General features: G+C 37.1%; 1 protein-coding gene across 9 annotated transcripts in view; it reads right to left on the bottom strand.

Annotated features, from left to right (window-relative positions):
- LOC131148483 (nudix hydrolase 9) overlaps positions 1-16,515 on the bottom strand; it is a 103,993-nt gene extending 87,478 nt beyond the window's left edge. For 5 of the 9 annotated variants that reach the window (XM_058098181.1, XM_058098184.1, XM_058098182.1 and 2 more), the window contains exons 1-3: positions 16,263-16,397; positions 16,069-16,143; positions 14,006-14,062 (exon numbers count right to left, since the gene is read on the bottom strand). In XM_058098181.1, the coding sequence (XP_057954164.1) occupies positions 14,006-14,062; positions 16,069-16,143; positions 16,263-16,343 (213 nt within the window). In that variant the 5' untranslated portion in view covers positions 16,344-16,397. Of the gene's footprint in view, positions 1-14,005; positions 14,063-16,068; positions 16,144-16,262 lie in introns of all 9 variants that reach the window. The other 4 variants (XM_058098185.1, XM_058098187.1, XM_058098183.1 and 1 more) reach the window with 3 other exon arrangements.
- Between the last annotated feature and the right edge of the window lie 5,290 nt (positions 16,516-21,805).

Raw genomic sequence — 21,805 nt, 5'->3', positions numbered from 1 at the left:
AAGATAACAGAACCTGCGAGAGAGAGAGACCCCAAGAAACTCCAGCGAAAATTCCAATGTGCCAACCATCCAGCCTCTTTCACTCTCAAATCAACTCTATTCTTCCTTTTTTTCCAAAAATTTTTCAATCTCAATCTCTCAGTCTTTTCAATTTTTTCCCTCCTTCCATTCATTTGAAATGCTCTATTTATAGGCCAGCAGGAGAACAACCAATTAATCTTGATTGGTTAATCAATTTTGATTGATCAATCAAAATTAAAACAGATTGGTTGATTTTTTATTTTTTATTTATTTGCATTATTAACCTATTACTAACTGCAATTTTCCTTTGTGATGTGTGCGCAGGTGCCTTCATTGGGAGACTGGCCCACCAAGATGAAGCTATATTTTATTGTTTCAAAATTTTTTATGTATTTATTTTTTTTATTCATTTTTTGATATGTACTAATGAATTTCAAAAAATAATTTTTGCTAGATAAGGCCCCAGACAAAATAGGGTGTCTACACATGCCTCAAACCTGTGACCTCCCGATCACATGATGAAAACTCTACTGCTGCATCAAAGCTCCCTCTGGCAAGCATGTTGTGTTGTGAAGGTTTTTAATAAAAAGAATGTATTAAATATAATCATGTCACTTAAATTGATGAATGTCATGATTGATGAGGGAAAAAAAAAAACAAGATATTGTCTACACCCAAACCATTTTCAGTTCCTCTAGCCCTCTAAAGATACATTGATGTAGGACAGAAGCTGGTCCTCCTTCTTTTTCCTAAACCATATGCAAGTCCTCCTTCTTTTTCCTAAACGTTTCCATTAAACTTCTTAAAAGATAAATAGCTTCTATTGTTGATCTCCTAAGCAGAAAACCAAATTGATTTTCTAAAATATTTGTTTCTAATCTTATTCTATGTTCAATTACCCTTTCCCATAATTTCATCGTATGACTCATAATCTTAATTCCACGATAGTTATTACAGTTTTGAATGTCGCCTTTGTTTTTATATAGAGGTACTAATGTACTTTTTCTCCATTCTTTTGGCATTTTCTTGGTTTTTATAATATTATTGAATAGATTAGTTAACCAAATAATTCCTTTATTCCCTAAACATTTCCAAACTTCAATTGCTATTTTATATAGTCCTATAGATTTCCCACTCTTCATCTTTTTTAATGTCATCTTAACTTCAAGGACTCTAATTTTACGAATAAATCTTTCACACTTGCGAACAGAAGGAGAGCCCCACTTATTAAGTTCTCAACAGGATAGCCATTTTGACACGTATTATAGGTTGGCAGGAAGACGATAGGAATAGTAAGCATGTGTTCAGTTGGCAGTTATGTATGTACACTAGGAAGTATGAAAAACGATATACGTGAAGTACAGTCCATTGTAAAGAGCTTGTCACTAAAAGTAAAGTGTATTTAGTTGCTTTATGAAATATATGTATGTATCTTGTGTTTTCAAAAAATATTCACTCTTAATTTGTTTTTAACTTATTTTCAAAAGACGGTTTAGCAAAACAAATTCTTGCCAAGGCCTAGTGGCTCCATTGGATTTTAGATGGAGTCATGGCCAGTCAAAAGCCAAAAATACGTGATTTTATTCTCTTCCTGTTCTTCTCTAGATCTCTGTGCTGCCTTCAATTTCTGCCTTGGTTCTTCTATTCTGTCCTGTACAGCAACCTTTCTTGTCCTCTCTATTTTCCTTCTTCTCTGTTCTGTCTCAAGTTCTCTTCTTTTATCTCTGTTCTGCTTATTTTTCTGTTCTGTTCTGCTTTGCTGTCTCTTATACTTGCAGCAGTTTCTGCAGCAATTCCTCCCCCTTCTATCTCCCTCTTCTGTTTTCCTCTTCTTCACTCTTTATCTCTTTCTTAATTTTTTTCTCTCTCCATCATCACCGATCCTAGATTAAAAAAAAAAAAAAACCACCAGCCACTTCCAACCAAATTATAGTTTGTGCCCCTCATATTCAAACCTTAATTTCCATCCACTATCACAAGACCACCCATACCATCAAAAACAGACATTTTCCAAGGTCCTCCCTCAAAATTTCATCACATTCCGACCAGCCATGTGGCCCCACAAACCACCTGAAACATTCACCAGCGTCACCCCCTTAATTGCTCAAGTTTCTTATGCTTTTCTCTTCACACCATCACCACCATTGCACTCACCACCCCCAGATCAGCACTCACCTAAAGTTTCATCGACAGAAGGGCACCATCGGCAACACATGCCCCACGCATTGGCGAGTCAGTGATGCATGTGTGCCTGAACCAAACTTTCCTACATTTTCCAGTTTCATGAGAAATAGCCTCCAGCTGCAATATTTTTGGTTTTCCCATCACATTTTGATTGCGAACATGATATATTGCAAGTAAGCACGATAATTTGATACAAAAGGCTAAAAATTGTCACTGCCAGCATCAAAAATCAGGTTTTATTGCTGCATTTTGTGAATTCTATGTGAATTTGTTTCATTTCTGTTTATGTAAATTCTTAATATTTTAATGAAATATCTTCTTTTGCTATTAAAAAATAAAATAATTTGTTTCATTTCTGCATGCGACTCAAGATTAGAGGTGAATTGGAGATGGTTCTTGAAAACTGGGAGTCAGATTTGTCGTTTTACTTTTACATGAGCAGATTGAGAATTGTGGGCAGATTGTGGTAGAGATTTTTAATGATATATAGTTAAAATATATATACGTAAAAATTTCACAACATGGTGACAAACTACTGGAAAAAATGAATGCCATTTGTCGAACTTTAGGCACAATTTCAAGCTTTTTTACACCTTCTCACGTGTGTGGAAAATGTTTGCAAAATCATGATTCATGGAAGATGCCCTATGAATGTGACTTCTATAAATGGGGTCACTCGTATGCAATTTTGTCTAGAACCTCAACCAGAGCCTTTTGAGATACCTTGGATTGATAATACTGTTTTACTTGTTTGTGAAAGATGCTTGGTTCCTATCCATATGGGTGACTATTTTTATAATGTTTGGTGTAATATCATACCCATGATATTGGGCCATGTACTCCTTGGTTCTCCTTGATTGGATGATTTGGCTGACTCTAGGACATGAGAGCACATACGTCTTCCACTGCCAACCAAGACAAAGAATCTGACATTATTGATTAATATAAAAGTTACTCAACTTGAAGAAATACACAGAAGGAAATGCATGTGTTTGAAGACATCCAAAGTCTTCCAAACATTCGTATTGTTGAGTTTGTCATTCCCTTTGTGTTAATTGATGCCAATTCTCAATTCAAGTCTATGGTGCAGCCAAAGGAACGGGGGGTTTCTTGTGTTACTCAAGCACCAGCTTTTGAAGAGTCAAAGTTTGCTGTTTAGTGCTTACTTTTGATCCTTCCACATTTCAAAATTCTGAGGCTGAATTTTTTCTAACTGGGGGACGTATGATGTAGGATAGAAACCGAATCATGGGGCGATCCTTGTTGGAGATTCATTTGGAAGAATTGGGTCAAGGATTGCTGGGTTTAGTTAATAATTTATTGTGCTTATTTTAATTAGTATAAAATTATCTGTATCTAGGGGCTTGTTTGTAATATTTGTGTATTTTAGGAGTGTGTTGTAATTTTATGTAGTTTTAGGGGCCTATGTGCAATTACTTGTGTTATGGGCTCTCTTATAAATGGTGTGTGAAAGCCATGTAGGAGTAGTTTATTGATGAATCGAAACAGACAAGCAATACTCTCCAACCAAATACCCCACAAAACGACAAAAATCCCACACTTCCACAACTCCAAATCATCTCCACTCCCTACAAAATCCCATAAAAGGAAGTCGCCAACAAATTCGCCGGCCCAACTCTCCCCAAACATACCAAAAAGCTTGTTACAAACCTTCCAATAAAAGAAAAGTGCAAAAAGAGACGAGAAACTGATTGTAAACTATCAAAACAAAAAGAGCACATATCCGGAGATAAGCTTTAGAAGGCCTCTACTTTGCAGCACATTGTTGGCACTAACTCTATTAAGAACAACCAACCAAATAAAAGCATTAATCTTCTAGGAAACTTTGGCCTCCCAAAAAACCATAAATCGCAAAAAGCACATTTATAAATCAAATTATCAAAAAAAACTTGCAAGAAAACTCCCAGAAGAATGAAAAGACCACAAACAAGTATCCTTCCTCTCAGAAGAACATAAACCCTCAAGCAAAACCCAACTAGGCTGCTAGTTCATCCACCTCCCTATCATTAAGAGACCTATGAAAATGGAAATTCCAAGAAAGGTTCCCCCCATTAATGATAAAGAATGAGGAGATAACCCGTGGTGCAGTAACAATAGGTGATAAAGACGAGGAAAGGAAATGAATAAATCATAATTACCCAGCCAAATATCTTCCGAACAACAAATATGAGACTTGTTGCAACGAGCAAATTTACTCAAGGGGATAAGAAGAGAAAATGGTTATGAAGTACACCTCCAAGGACTCTTAAAGGAGCATATCATCCTCATATTTGCATCCCACCTATTTCATGCATGCCAAATTTTCTTTACTTTGTGCCAAAGGGAATTATCCTTTAAAGGAAAACACCATAACCATTTATCCAAAAGAGGGATGTTTTCAGACACCAAACTACCAAGACCCCCCCCCCCCCACCTTCTTACTTGGACCTGCAGACCACCTTCCAAGTTCCAACTAACCAAATGATCCTTCTTTAATCCTTCTTCTCCCCAACCCTAGACCAAAGGAAATCTCCCATGACCCTCTCAGTTATCCTAGCAACACCTAAAAAGACTCTAAAAATGGACACGAAGCGATATTATTGAGAAAACCCAAAATGAGTGTAATACGATAGGAGCCCAAAACCCAATGGGCTAAGGATTACCCTCCCAACCCCAAAGAACACTTAAATAAGTCAAAGGTCACTATAATAGGAAGCAAAATCCAAAGATCTAGGACCACTCAAGTTAATACCAGCTACCCCACTCCTCATCAAATTTATTTTGAAGCCCAAAACCTTCCAAAAAATTTGTATGATAGCACATTTGAAAGGACTCCTCATGAAACACCAGTACTGCCTCACTCGGCACTCCTAACCCTCTCAAAAAACCTCTATCAAGTGCTTTATCTTTCAACTTGATCAAAGCATCAACCACAAGAACAAATAAAAAAGAAGAAAGTGGATCTCCTTGTCTAACACCCCTCAAACCCCTAAACCATGACTAAGGTTGACCATAATAATAACTATAAATTAATAAGCATTAGACGGTGGAGGAGTTTTTGGCAATTCAGTTTGTTGATTTTGGCAGGAAAAAGGAGGGTAAGGGAGCTATGGAATTGTGCCTCATTTGATGTCTGTTGGGGTTTGTGGATGGAACAAAACTCACGTGCTTTAGCTGGGAAGAAGTTGTCTCTTTTACTGGTTTGGGAGAAGATTCAACATTTGGTTTCCCTTTGGTTTGTGGGTAATGGGAACTTCAGGGGGATGTGTTTTTCAAATGTTCAGCGTAATTGGCTTTCCTTGCTGAATTGGTAGGGCCTGCTGACTTTTTTGGGTTGTTTCGAATGTTCCTTTTGTTTTGTCTTCCCTTTCTTTTTCCTGTGGTTACCCAGAATTTTGAAAGGAGATGCTTCAGTATCTCCTTCTTGAAAATTCGTATTCTATCAATGAAATTCTTTTGTTATCAAAAATAATAATAGTAATAATAATAAATTAATTAGCATTAGATAAGCATCCCCTCATCCACTTCCTCCATCTCTCCCCAAATCTCTTTCTAACCATGACCTCATCAAGGAAATTCCAACTAAATTGATCATAGATTCATAATTAACCTTTTCAAAATCTGGTTTGGGCAGAATAACTCACCCTTCCCACTTGCTCACATCCTCCACAACCTCATTTGCAACAAAAATAGCATCAAAATCTGCCTAACCCTAGAAAAGAGCTTTAAGTTTGAGATATAAATTCTCTTGTGACAAAACTCAACATGTTTGCAATTACTTCAGCAATATCTTATATACGCTACTAATAAGACTGACAGGCCAAAAATAAGCAACTTTAATTGACTGACTCTTCTTAGGCACCAAATTAATGAAGGTCGAATTAAGGCATTTGCCCAATAATCCCACTATAATAGAACTCAATGAAACTCTTCATTAAATCCTCCCTATTCACATTCAACAATCCTGAAAGATTAAAATCATTTGGATCCTTTTCTAATTGTCTTAAGTTACAATGCACTTTTGCATCCAAAAAAGCAAAAAATTCAAAAAATTTTCCTCCAAATTATGCTCAAAATACTTTTTCCTCTACATAAGAAGAAAATTTATTGCCGAAGAGTACAGTAAATTAAAACACATAAATATTACCACTAGTAGTGAATTTTACAAATTTAAATGTTAACTTCAAACTAGACGCTTAAATTATATTGACACATCATGCATCACATTTATTCGTAAATCAAATTTAAACACATTGAAATTACCCTTAATAGAATAACAGCAATCCAAGTATTGAGTCCTACTAGATGGGGTTGGCTACATGAATCTTCTTCCCCCGATTTGCATTATTGTAAGCGATTTCTTCTGACAATTAAAAGGCTATTATATCCTTACTCACTATCTCATTCCAAGTTATTCTTCTCTAGCCACTAACAGTAACTAGCTCACTCCTCCTCAGCAGTGCACTATTTGGCTTACATTGCTGGTGTCCCATCTAAGTCGCCCCTCCCTTATCTTATCTTCTACAAGAGCTATGTCTAACTTACCACGAATATGTTCATTCATTAATTCATCTTTTAACATTATATCACTCATCCACTTTAGCATTCTCATTTCATCAATTTCCACTGTTTGGATGTGTTATTTCTTAGTCGGCCAACATTATGATCTATATAGCATAGTTGGCCTTATGGTCGTCATATAAAATTTTCCTTTTAATACGGGTATTCTACCATCACACAACACACTTGAAGCACTCTCTGTTTTACCCACCTAGTTTTAACTCTATGTATAACATCTTCGATTTCTCTTTCAGTTTGCATAAAAGAACCAAGGTATCAAAATCCAGTAGTGCCATTAATTTCTTGGCCATTAAGTTTAATATTTTATCAAAATATTCCTCCTTCCATAGGTGAAGTTACATTTCATATGTTGTTTTTTTTTATAGCGAAAGAAAGTTTCATTAATAGAGAGAATTTACAAGAGGGAGCACAAAACATCTTCAGAGAAAAATCTGGGACAAACCAGAAATAAAGAACTAAGAACAAAGAGAAATCATCAAGCCAGCAAGTTCTTTGTAATTCTGGAAAACTAGCACCCCTGAAAAACCCAAACCTGACACACCACAAAGAAGCCATATATTGAATCTTTTCCCACACCAGCACCCAATTTAATTTTTTTCCCATAAAATATCCCTGCATTACACTCCAACCATAAACCCCATAAGACAGCAAATATGCCAAACTTCCAAAATGCTGCCCTATCCTTCCTTCCAAGACCTGTGAAAAGGTAGCCAGCAAATCTTCCACCAAATGGCTTATTCCAAATCCTCCAAACAAATTCGCAATGCAAAAGAAGATGAGATGGTGTCTCAGAGTTCTTATAACAAAGCACACATGCATCTGGAGAGAGAACCTTCAAAGGTCTCCAAATTTGCAACAAATTATTAGTATTAATTTTATTAAGTACAACCAACCAAGTAAAAGCCTTGATATTTGGGGGAGCTTTGGCCTTCCAAATAATAGGATAGAGGGGAAATGAAGAATTGGAATGGGTCAAAAATTAAAAGAATGATTTGCAAGAATACAAGCCCAACTGATCCACAGTCCAAAAAATGAACTTCCCTCCTTGAGTAAGGGTTACCATATTCAACAAGGACAACAAGGATGACAACTCCACCATCTCCCTATCATTAAGAGGTCTCCTGAAGTGGAGATTCCAGAAAACCAAAGGACTACCCAAATTGCCAACAAAGAAAGAAATGACTTTGTTCATATTGATGTACCACATTTATTTCAATCAGTATGTCAGCCTGCAGGTACAGGATAGTCTTTTGGATTGAAAAAATTTATTAAAAGAGAACAACCAAAAGTACAACGAGAGGAGAACAACGCGGCCTACAATAAACAAATAGAAAAATCAGAATAATGCTGCCCTCTAATCCCTTTGAAGGCTGCAGCATCCCCAAGAAACTCCAAACGAATAAGCTGAAAAAGAAGCCAAAACCACTACTCCATCTCAACAAAAAAAGAAGAGGAGAGATTGCACAAGCCTTGGAAATTCTCGTATGGTCCACAAAATAGCGAAAACCACACAAATCCATAATGCTCTTCCCTCTCTACTCTTTCCAAAGCCCCAACTTCTCATTAGCAAGAAGTCTCCAACAACCCAAGGTGCTGCCCACACTTCATCAAAACAAGAAAAAAAGAAAAATCCACAGATGGTTCGCCACCTGTCAATCAAGAAAATGTGTGCACTAATTTCATTATGCCCATATCAAGACTGAGGGCCTTACAGCCAAATAGGGTCTAACCTATAGGAAAACATGTGTATTAATCCTATTGAGAGTCATGGTCTAGATGTAAGTCCAAATCTTAAAGAGAACTTTTACATTCCATATGCTCTGGGTCCAAGGAAAATGATGAGGGGAAGGAATTTTGAAGGGATGAAGGAAAAAAGATTTAGAAGAAAAGAACACAAAATATAACTCTCTCATCAAACCATATTGAAGAGAACAAAATGAGCCACAACACTAAGCAAGTAGTGACCTTGTCAACCTCTCTTTCATTGAGATTCCTAATGGTCTCAGTAACTGGTAGGCACCCAAGAGGGGGGGGGGGTGTGAATTGGGTGTTTTCAGAATACACCTGTCTTCAGATAACTTCAAAACAAAGAGCTAGGGCTGTGCATTCGGTCAGTTCAATTGATTTGGTGGTAAAAATAAGAGAACCAAAATTTATTCACTCTTACGAGTGAGCGGACCAAACCAAACCGAAGTTGCCTCACAATCAAAAACCAAACTGATCAGCTCAGTTCGGTCTGAAATCCCTAAAAACTGACCAAACCAACCTTCACAGAAAATTATGAGCTGGGCATTGTACCAAACCTACTGAGCAAATATATGGAATAACCGAAAGGTCCAAAACATAACCCCTTGTTAACAATTTTAGTTTGTTGTGAAAAAGAAGTGGGGAAATAATCAAAATATTTGAAACATTGAAGAAAAAATTGGGGAAATATACATGTGAATCGTGAGGCTGTGACTGTGAGTCCCCAAATATGTTTCAGTCTTTACCAACCACCAGGAACAGGCCGGAGGAGGAGCCAGGCTGAGGAAGGAGGCACTGGCCAGCAGGCCAAGGAGCCAAGGAGGATACTGCAAGTCTCCTTGCAATTGCACACACCACATTGCCACACTTGCACAAAGGCAAAGAGGAATTGGGGATGTTGCAAATTTCAAACCCTAACTCCCTAGGAAATTGCAACTGTAGGTAACTCTTGAAGGCTGGAGTTGGGCTACAACAGTGGGCTTGCAATGGACTGCACTACTAAGACAAGGGTGCAAGGGGCAAGGCTTCAAATACAAGGGATAAGTGAGCTGAAATTCAGTTTTTGGTTCCGACCAAAAAATTGCTTTGTATGACCGAAAACTGAACCCTTTTTTTCAGCAGAAAAATTTGCACCGAACCAAACCAAATGGACCAAAAAACTTCAATTCTCAGTCAGTTATTTTGTTGCAAACCGGTTTATGCACACCCTACAAAGAGCAGCTAAAGCAAAGAGATGACCCAAACAGGAGTAAACATATTCAAGCGCAATATATATAGCATGTGATTCAATTCATGCAAACCCAAAATGTTAGTCCACACAATGAAATATAACGCAATAGAATCAAGGTGAGAGTGACACAGGATGTATAGTCGTTTGGTCTCCTGATATACATGACAAAGTTACTCTCATCGAACAATCGTCCCTCAAGCCAACTTGCTCACACACTTGACACACCATCTAGCAGTTTGTGCCACCGCACATCGGACCTCAATCCACTTCAGAGATGCACTCCCTATAATTCGCAAAAAAATCTCTAGCTCTCAGGTCACCACAAGATTTCAGTACTCCTACAATTGAAGCTGAGATTATCCTAGTCTTCCTCAAGATTTATACATCAGAAAAAGACGATAATTTATTAAAACTGGAAAATTGAATACATAATATGGAGGACAAGGAGTCCTCTCCAACCAGATAAAAAAGCAATAAAAAACTATAAACAAGGAAAGTACCAATATATGAACAACAAAATACAATACAAAACAAAAACCAATAAAAAAGCGCTGCTTCCCAGTCTCTAATGAGGTCAAACAGCGGAAAACCCCTTAAGAAACCCCCAGGCGTGCACCCACAAAGAGGCAAGGAAAGTCGTTCTATCCCACAAAAATCGTCAGGAAGTTGATCAACTTCTAAAAATTCTAGCATTTCTTTCTACCCACAAGGTCCAAAGGATAGAAAAAACAGTTGCAAGCTATAGAGCTCTGCCATCCTATTCTTTCCAAAGCCCCTAAAGTTAACATGAAGCAAGTCTCTCACCTTTTGCAGAGCCACCAACTCTTCCCCAGCCAGAAAGAGAAGGCCATTCCAAAGCTGTGATGCCACCTTGCAATGCACAAAGAGAAGGGCATTGGACTCACAGTTTTCACAACACATGAAGCGTATATTAGGACTGAGAGCCATATAGGGTCTTCTCCTCTAAAGCAGATCATGCGTGCAGAATCACAGTCCAAACAAAAGCCCAAATCTTCCCCGACACCTCAACTCTCCAAAACAGCAGTGCCAAGGAAAAATTTTAGGGATATGGATTTACAGTAGGTAGGAGAGAACAGATTTAGAAGTAAACATATGTGAAGAATTCCCCTCCCACACTCTCTCAAGTCTCATCTCACTAAAAGAGGGAACGTGTTGGTCTAACAAGGAAATAAGAGTAATGAGCTCATCAGCCACTCTTATATTAAAATTCCTAAAGAAGTGGCAATCCCAAGAAGAAACTCAAAAGAAACAAAGGAGCTGATAGGAGCATTATGAAGAGAAGGGAGCTTAAAAAGACGAGGAACCTTCAATTCCAATGAAATCTCCCCCACCCACACATAGAAGCGGGCTTTATTGCCAATCCCACTTTGAAGTTAATGAGAGAAAGAATTGGCTAGTTACCTGCATGATCTTAAATTTCCACAAAATTATCAAAATTTCAGTCAAAATTTCCACTTTCCGTCACCCTCAAAATTGAAATGGAATTCGATTTTCGTCTTGTGTAAATTCTATTGAAATTTCAATGAATCATACGAAATTCATCGAAATCTCGAAATTTTAAATTTTAAATATAAAATGAAATTTTCTTAGAATTCAGATGTGAGATTTAGACAAGAAGAGAAATTTCTCTCTTAATTTATCCTTTTTTTAATTGAAACAAAAGATTATTAAAAGGGCTTTTGAAATTAAATGGAAAATTAACGACATTTTATTTAACCATTAATGTGTAAATTATCTTTACTTGTATAATAAATAATATTTAATTGATTTATGAATTTCATTTATACTAACATAATATGTTCAATACACATATTATATATTTATAGTACAACTATTGCACCTCATACACAACATAGATGTATTTAATTTGTAATATATTACTCCTAAAACTTACATTATTATGTTTATTAACCATTTCTAAAGTTTCATAAAAGAATTTCATGCTTTACTACTAATTTCCACCATTTTCCAAATTGAAATCGAAATTGACATTGAAATCAAAATTTCCGTCAAAATTTTTGTGCTTTTGGAGCTTCGAGATTTTAGTCGAAATCGGAATTTAAGACCTTGGTTGCCTAAAATACAAATTTCCAAGGACATGCATAAGATAGGATGCCATTGCACCTCGTCTCCCACCTATTCCGTCTGATCCCATACTTACTCTTTATAAGCTTTTGCTAAAGGAACTCAATTTTCAGAGGGAATCTCCAAAGCCATTTACCCATAAAAAAGATGTTCTTGGGTACCACATTCCGAATGCCCAAACCTCCCCCAAACTTAGAGTTGCTCACCAAGTCCCAACTAACAAGATGGTCATGCCTACCCTCCCCAAAACCTGACCAAAGAAAATCACACATCAACCTCTCTAAGGATTTGGCCGCTCTAGTGGGGATTTTGAACAAAAAGAGATAATAAATTGCGATATTCGAGAGAGCAGCACAACCCCCAAAGGAAAAACAAGCCTTCTTCCAACCCTCCAACCTCCTAGCCACCTTATCCAACATGGGGATCCCAAAAGGTTTTAGAGTTAGGGTTACCTCCAAAGGAGAGGTCGAGAAAAATTAAGGGCCACGAAAAGGTATCACAATCCGCACCCAATTTGAAATTCTGAAGATACTACAATGAGCACATCATGGACTCGAAAATACAATAAGAATTATAAACTTCCCAGGTGTATGTATTTTTTATCAAACTTCCCCTTTGATTAAGCTCTTCTATATATAGACCCTTCTGGCAAGCATGATTAGGGTTAATAGATGCACAACGCCCACTAAGAAACATTTAATGACCAACATTCAATTTTCCATTTAAATAGTCTTCCGTATGATTTTGTCAGCCTAGACTTGTCTTCTTAAATTTCCAATGAGATGTGAATTTGTTTGGGCAATTTCAAATTTTTTATTTGACCTATCAAGAAATTTCATAGCACTTAATAATAATCATGGTATGAAGTACTCGATTCGCTAAATAGTAATGAATGTATCTGATTATGTCATCTCTTCTAAAACCACATCTATTAGTGCAGTTGTACATGCCTCTATTGCATCCACCATTGCATTTGTTAGTACATTTGTATATTTACCTACTATTATGTCTGTGAATGCTGCTAACAATGTATCTATTATTACATCTATTTCTTCATTTGTCACTACAATTGTTAGTCCATCTGTTTGTGTATCTATCATCGCAACTATTGCATCTATTAATGCATATGTATATATTTGACTAAATCTTCACTTATTCTTCACACAACACATGGTGTTTTGTCACTTATCAAAATATTATTTCCAAAATCTCTAAAAAGATGGAAATCCCAAGAAAAAGAGCCCGCCTAAGAAGAAAAGAAAGAGTTGAATGATGCATTGTAATAGAAAGGATATGAAGTTGCAATTATCGTTTCTAATAAAAATTTTTAAAAATTATAATTATAATTTGATTTTAAGAACTACTCATGTTTATACAGCAAAAACAAACCAACGCTTAAGTCCCACTAAGTGAGTTAACTACATGAATCATTTTCCGCCAACTTACACAATCATGGGCAATTTCAAATATTGAGACTTATTAATTAGTGAAATAAAACGTCATACCTTATCAAATATTAGCATAACCTAAACTTTATAGAGTTAGAAATGATGAATAGAATGTCTCTAGTAACCTTGTTTTTGTTAAATTTTGGTAAGAGGATGCTGTCGACAGTTATTCCAAATAAATGTCGTACATCATCTAATAAGCATTAGATACATCTCGCATATAAATTTATATTCTTAACAATTCGTTAAAAAGTTTTAAGTGTAGGAAACAACACATGATATGAAACAATACATGATATGATTCAAAGACAAAAGTGAAGCAGAAGATATTTTATACCATACCATGGACAAATAATGGAGGTTTGGTGTAGATTAAAATTATTGTTCTCTGAAGATAAGAGTAAAAGGAATCATTATATATTTTGCAGTTTGCACCCAGCAACAAGGAAGCTATGACCCCTACAGCCTCTCAAAGAAGATGAACTTTTTTAGTTATACCGCATCCTAATTCATTTATAGCATAATGATGCCCAATTAGGCAATCTAAGCATCATAAACAATAAGTAAAAGAATTTTTCTTTTAAAAAAAATGACAAGTTAAGCATAAACAGATGAAACAAAATATAATCATGAGTAAACATGAACAATGAATTGAAACAAACTTGAATGCTAGAGAAGATGCTCATACCCTAAATTTTTTTCCATTGTATAATGATGTGTTTTGTTGAATCCTTTGATCCCATATCTAATAAAGAACACCAAAATTAAAAAGGTTTAGGCAGATGACTTAATAGCAGCTTGAGCATTTCACTAAAAGTCTAAAACTAAACGAGGACGCATTTCTTTACAAGGCACATAAAACTGCTAACTAGATATGAGATATGGGATGTGACCACAATCATCAAAGTCAAGTTGAAATGGGATTCATGACCGTTAGAATTCTATGCTCATGTTCTGTTTGGCTGTTGAGTAATAAAGAGAGCAAAAGAGAAATTAAATTTTTGAATCATATATATTTTTTTTTTAAATCATATTTGGGAGCCATGCAAACAAAAACATGCATACGACTAATCCCAAATCACAGTTCTGTGTTTTTTCAATAAACAATTTGAGCTAGTTGATTCTTCATTCTTATTCCCTTTCCTTTACAACCAAATAGAAAGCAGTTCCAAAGCAGGCAATGCCAAGAACTTAAATGGAAAGGGATCCGTTTATCACTCAATTTCTTAACCTTCCTCATTCAAATTTTCTTTCCACTCCATTCCACCCCATCACATTCTAGAACCCAAACATTTGCATAAGGTTAAATAGCACCAAGAATCTCAAAAGTATGACCTATGTTTCATATTCGTCCCCAAACTTCAACTTTTTTTTTTTGTCACTATCATTCCAAATTTTCAAAGGTGCAACAATTTTCTCACTCGCCCCAAAAATGTTGACTCAGTTTCATATAGTACCAAAATTTGGGGACAAGTGTGAAACTTAGTTCTTAGACTACTTGTGCAATAGTTTGGAGTTCCTTCCTATTGGGCCATAGAGACCACCCACACCACAATTAATAAAGAGACAAAATAAAATTGTAAGAAACAAAAGAAAAGTGATCAACCACGATACAAGATCTTTATGTGGTTCAGCACCAGGCCTACATCCACAACAATCCAGTAAGATTTCAATTAATCAAGGTGTCGAGAAAAATACAGCAAAGACTATCACTTCTCTCCCCACAATTGTGAATAACCACAACCCTTTCCTAACCCAAGAAAAGATGTGTGAGGAATAATCCAAAGGTGAACCCCTATCACTCTCTCTTGAACTTACACTCTACGAGGCACAACTCACACCTCTCTCTCTGCCCCCACATGGCAATAAAACCCCACTCCTTATATAGACCCTTCATGCTTATAATGTTCAACTTCCCAATACTACAATTGTCTAGACAATTGTCCCAAAGTCAAGATATGACTTTGAAAAGATACTCTTGCATACTTGGGAAGCAAAGTTGTACCCATCATATAAGTAGCCTTCAAGCACAAAACCACCAAGTTGCAAAGCCAACCATGCATGCCTTGTAAAGATATGCCTCCACTAGTGCATAAACAAATCCAAGACTAATTAATTAGTCTTGAAACAAGTTTGGCAGGGAAATTTTGCCCAAGTCAACCCAATATTTATGCTCCATGCAAGGATCAACTTCCAAACCCCCTTTTTCCTTCCATTTTTATTTTTGTTTATTTATTTTATCATTTGTATAAGATGGGTCTTACCACATGGGAGAGACCAACCCAACACTTCCAAAATCCCCAATTGAGACTAATAGTGGGATGATTTTTTGGACGTTTAGGATTGATGGGGGCGAATTGAAGTTTGGAGATGAGTGCGAAACGTGGGTCATAGTTTGGGGATTAGCAATTAAGAGTTTCAAAACCTTCTTTTTTTTTTTTTTTGGTTGGAAACCAAATAAATAGCAATATTTAAACAATGCCAAAAGAAATTAAATGGAGTCATTTAAGTTTCAAACTAAAAAGGATACTTCAAACCCAATTTTAGTTTCAGATACAGTGAGCTGCGGGCTAACTCCATTTCCATGGTTTTTTAAATGTAGCAGCACTTCAAAAGCTGTGCTTGATGAGTTTACAGAGTAATACTAACGATCACACACAAACAAGGACACGCAAGCACGGTTCAGAACGTGTAATACAAACATATGGAGATATAACATATTGAGAATCAATGATACAATTCAAGTCCTACCTCAGAAATAGAGCTTTCCAGGCTATGATCTGAATGAGACATCCTGTCAAACGATTCATGGAAAACCACAGACACCTTTCTCCAACAACAATAAACATAATTCAGGGGTAATGCACACAAATGTAAAGGCATTCACCACACACGCACGATCACCCACTGTAAGACAAAAATTGACGTATGGTGGAGACGAGAACCTGCGAGGGAGAAACACCAAATGGGCATGAAAGCAGATGCTTGTATGGAAGACAATGGGCGCCTTCCCCTTCCTTCTCCATTTGATGCAGCAACTCTCTCTCTCTCGCTCTCAAGTCTAAACATATGAACTTGGACGCAGCCATCTTAACAGTGAAGAAATAGGCCCTACGAAAAACGAGTCAATTCCATAGGAAAGCGTTTTCCGAAAACTACATTTCAATAAATCGTGCTTTTAGTTCCCCTGCGTCATTTCCTTTTTCTAAAGGGGTCTTCCTGAGATTAAATGGTCTCTAAATTGTCTTTGCGACGCGCGATTTCATTTTGGAACTCATGTTTTGGAAATGCATTTCGTCCACTTAAAAGTTGTCCTACTATGAGAAATACAGCTTGCCCTGCAACACTTACAAAATTTTAAGGTAAAAGATACAAACTTTTCCTAAAATTTGACCCAAAAAAATCAAGACCTCCTCAGAATTTTAAAAAATCTTACAAACCTCTCTTAAAATTTTAAAAATCTAATACTTTCCTTCACATTTGATTTTTAGGATGCTTATACCCTTCAAAAAATTAGTTTTTTTTTTTCTCAAATTTAAAAGAGGTCTATGTTATTTTGACAAATCTCATGACAAGTTTATGAAATTTTTAGAATTTCAAAATTTTTCCATAAGATTTTTGAAATATTGAGAGAGGTCAATGTCTTTTAATTTGTCAAATTTTATGAAGGTTAATATTTTTTACCCAAAATTTTTTCAATAAAGTAGTTTCCCTAGAAAATAAAAACAAAAAAAATGAAAAAAACAAAACAAAACACAAAAGACAGAAAACTTCAAAACATAATACATGAATGTGATTATAAATAACAAATAAATGCATGAAATGTTTACTTTCTTAAAGGAAAAATATTTTTGAAATTCTTGAAAAATAAAAATAATTTTTATGGGAAAAGTACAAGTAATTTTCATTGCTCAACGGTGCAAAGGAATCATCATAAAAAAGTATAGAAGTCTTCGCATCTATGTGAATAGTCAGATAGTTCAAGGTTAGATTATAGCTTAAGTTTGTCAAATATGGTATTTTGATCACACTTTTTGCCTAGTGTTTTTACTATGTAAATTATATATATGGTATATGAACCCTGAAGGACTAGCTCTTATGAAAGTTCGGTACCATAGCTAGTGAAATGTGTTAGTGCAGCAACACTGTAGTGGAAGTATAGGCGGTAAACAGTCGATTTAGATCATACATCAGAACATGTCATGTTGACCTAGTAGTGGTCGGCCAGCCAGATTGCCAGGTCCAGTCTTCGGACCGCACAACCCGATCATGTGGGGTTAATACATAATGTCATATGATGCCCCAATAAGGATGATTCTCTATTCATATATGTAATTTATGAAAAATGAGCTATATTGAACCGAAAGTATATTATCAAGGAAAATGTATGTATTTTCAATGATATAGGTGCGAGTGTACAGTTTTCAAATGCCATTTCACTTACAGTTAAATATATGAATGTATTTTGTTCACACTAAAACTCTTGTTAGCCACACACTAATGATAATCTAATCCATCTTACTGAGAAGTGTCTCACCCCAATATTCATCTCATATTTCAAGTCCTATAGGGAATGGAGCCTAGCGTGCTACAAGGCTGGGACTAGTTTTTGTAGTTATTGTAAGTGTAAGCGAGACACTAGTTTATTATGTTTTGTTTATTTTGGGATGTAATATATAACATGGAGATACATATGTGTAAGTGGGATGGTTTAGAACTCTCGCAAAGTATTTGAGGTTAAATTGTCTTTCACTGCATGTTTTAAATACAGTTATGGTATCAAAGATTTATATGTATGGAATAATAGCACTTCGGACCCCACCGGTTTCAGGGCGCTACACTATTTTTATTGTATAAATTGTAATTGTATGTTCTAAAAACCCCGATGGCTCAAGTGTTAAGAATGCTTGGTACCATTGTTGACCTTATAGGTCATGCACGATTTTAATTATGACAAATACTCATAATATCTAACGGGTATATGAGATTATGTATAGGAACCTCAATCGTCAAGATCAAGATGCACATAAAGTAAATGAAACTTGAAGACCAATTTATATTTATGATTGTAATATATGTTTCTCCTCCGTAATTGGTCTAAAATAGTAAATTAGGGTCTTTGGTTTGTAATAAGCACACACACATCACATGCATGGTATAATATGTAAGCTCAAACCAAGAATAACTAAAAATGACCTTAGAAAGACCTTAGGGGTTAGGTCGTGTAAGAACCCGGAAAATATAAAAGGAATTTCTAAAGATTTTGTCGACGAAGCCAGATTTCGTTGATGAAGGCAGTAGACTTTTCGTCAACAAAAACTGGGCGGGTCAAAGGGGGTATAAAAGGAAAATTACTTTTCTTCTTCATTAAGTTTCTCTACTCTCTCTATCTCTCTCTAGATTTCCTTGCCGGTCGTTCATAGAATCGGAAATCTGAGGTTACCATGAGGATCATGGAGGGATTCTCTACAACTTCTGTGGATCGGAATCTCGATTCGAGCATTTTCGGGTTTCAGGCCAAAATCGAGGTAAGGCTCGGTTTTCATTTCTGATTCAGTATATGTGTAGTAGTATGGATTATAAGCATGTTTAGTATTGTGGTTTGTAGATTTCGGAGTCTCGGTTCGTAGTTTTGAGTGCCGTAGAGTTAATGGTTTGGTTTCGGGTTGAGGTAAGGGGATTCTGTTTATATCAGTTCATTTTCAAAATCAGGATCGGTAAGCCTATAGGCTATGATTTTATGTATGTTTTGACTACTTATTTGGGGAAATCTATCAAGAAAAAACAAGGAATTTTCGGGTTATAGTTTTAGGAAAAATTGGGGATTTCGGGTATCATCTCTTATTTGATTGGAAAATCGTTTAAGTTGTTTAAACTGTATTATTGAGGTGACCGTAATCCATATTTGCATAAACTATATACTTAAAATTGTAAACGATATGATTTGCCGTAAACTAAATAAGTGTGGTACGTGTGTATGTATGTAAATGTTCTAGGTATTTGTGAAAAACAGCTATGTGGCGGCTTATTACCGTACACTGAAATGTATGGGGACGTGAGTTCCAAAGTGATTCCAGGTTTTGTGAAACGGCTAGGGGCGGCTAACTACCGTACGCCGTAACAGCTAGGGGCGGCTAACTATCGTACGCTGTAACAGCTAGGGGCGGCTAACTACAGTACGTTGTGCCCTGTAACGGCTAATTACCATGGGCAAGAGTGGCCGGCTCTATATCCGGGGTGCGAAATATCACTAGTTTTATTCGATTGGTCACCGAATGTAGCAACGGACCACAGTGGGCCTAGGTTGACGCAGCGTAGTTTGCACATGGTAACGTAATCGGGGTTAGACCAGGTGACCTTGTGTAGTTGCATATGTAGCAATGGATTCACTATGGGGCCTGAGTCGGAAACCTTCATAGTTTAATGTGTTGGAACGTAACCGTTGTGAGACTAGGACTAGTGCAGTTGTGAGTAGTGTGACGACACTGACCATATGTATGTGTGTATGTATTTAAGTATCGTATGAACTAGAATGATTTTGTGAAAATATTGGAACTGTATGGAATTATATGGAAATGTATGGAACTGTATGGAAATGTATGGAACTTGTTTTGAAACTGTATGTATTGTTTCAAACTGTATCGTATAAATGTGTTATGAAGTATGAAAATGACACTAGTATGCCACACACTTATATAACCTGTTTTCTCCCTTACTGAGAGGTGTCTCACCCCGAATATATACAAATGTTTTCAGGTCCTTCAGGTAGCCGAAACTAGCATCTTAGCATCTGGAAGCGGGGGGTGTGTTTAGCTACTGTTAGTACCTGATAGGTACGAGTTTTGTAACCGGGTTGTCGTGATGGATTTTGTGGACACCCGTAGTATGTATAGTCTTGTGGGAATGTTTAACCTTGTATGGTATAGACTCTGGTACGGTACAGTTTGATGTAAAGAAAGACCGTTTTCCGCTGCGTATATTGATGAGTATGGATATGTATTTTATGTATGTATATAGGGCATCTGTTACCCCACGGGGTCGGACCCTCTTGTATATGGTATCATGTATGATTTATATTGATACAGAGACAGGTTAAGTTACTAAATTGACCCCTGGGTCCCATTCAGGGTTCGAGGCGTGACAGCTTGGTATCAGAGCTAACCAAGTTATTAGGTCTTGTAGACTTGGTTAGGAGTATTGATGTGTTCATACCAGAGTATAGGATATGGATATGGGTAGAGTTGGTTGTGGGTTGTTCGGTTGCTAGACTGGGAATTATCGACGTTATTCCGTGTTTTTTCCTAGGATGACGATTCTAGTAAAAGTAGGGCAGATCATTGATGACTTTCGTGTCGGTGTGATAGGACAGACCAGGACCTCGCAGGAAGTAGTTAACATAATTAGTGTAGATCATTGTATTAACTGTATGTGTTGTAGGGATTCTAACCGAATCCTATTCTGTTTTCAGCATGGAGCCCAAGGATAATAACTTGGAAAGTGGCTCCGAGGAGACGGCAAGTGATGAGTCTCCTTCTGTGTCTCGTAGTATGGTGAGACAGGTGATCCAGGAAATTGGATGGAGTGTCAGGAGATGCGAGAGCTCTCCTACTGATGCGGGATGTACCATCGAGAGGTTCACACGCATGCACCCTCTGACATTTACGGGAGGATCGGATCCGATTGTGGTGAAAGATTGGATTAAGAAGACCGAGAGGATTTTGGGAGTCCTCCACTGCACTGAGAAGCAGAAGGTCTTGTACGCTACCTTCCAACTGGCTAGGGAGGCAGGGCGATGGTGGACAGCGGTGAGTCTGCTTGAGAGGCAGAGAGCTGGTTTATCTGATATGACATGGCGCCGCTTCAAGGAAGTATTCTTCGAGAGATACTTTCCGGTCTCTACTCGGGATGCGAAAGCTGACGAGTCAGGCCTGACGCAGGGGACTTTGTCGGTGCAGAGATATGCTTCCAAATACATCGAGTTATCTCAATTTGCGCCATACTTAGTTCCGAATGAACACGAGAAGGCTCGGAAGTTCGAGAAGGGTCTGAGGAAAGACATCCACCGTCTTGTGGGGATGCTGCAGATCCGTGAGTTTTCTGTTCTGGTGGATAAAGCCACCATAGTTGAGATCGACATTCGAGGAGATGAGGTTGTACAGGTACAGGGGAAGAGGCCAATATCTTCTGGTCCTCAGAGTAGTTCTCGGCAGGGATCGTGGAAGAAGAAGAAGAGCTATAGTTCCGCATATCGACAGAACACCGAGCGGCTGAGTTTTCAGGGGGATCCATCCACCGCACCGTGCACAAAGTGCCATAAATGGCACAAAGGCGAGTGTCAGCCATTCAGAGGTGTTTGCTTCAACTGTGGCCAGTCGGCCCACATGGCGAAGTATTGTCCGGAACAGAGAAGGATTATGCCTGCACAGAGCCAGAACCGTGGGAGTAATCAAGTGCCTCGAGGAAATTATCAGGCAACCACGGATCCGGC

This window comes from Malania oleifera, chromosome 2, assembly GCF_029873635.1.
Source record: "Malania oleifera isolate guangnan ecotype guangnan chromosome 2, ASM2987363v1, whole genome shotgun sequence".
In the NCBI taxonomy this organism is placed as follows: Eukaryota; Viridiplantae; Streptophyta; class Magnoliopsida; order Santalales; family Ximeniaceae; genus Malania; species Malania oleifera.
The sequence above is the reverse complement of the archived record's forward strand: the minus strand, read 5'-3'. Positions and strand labels throughout refer to the sequence as shown.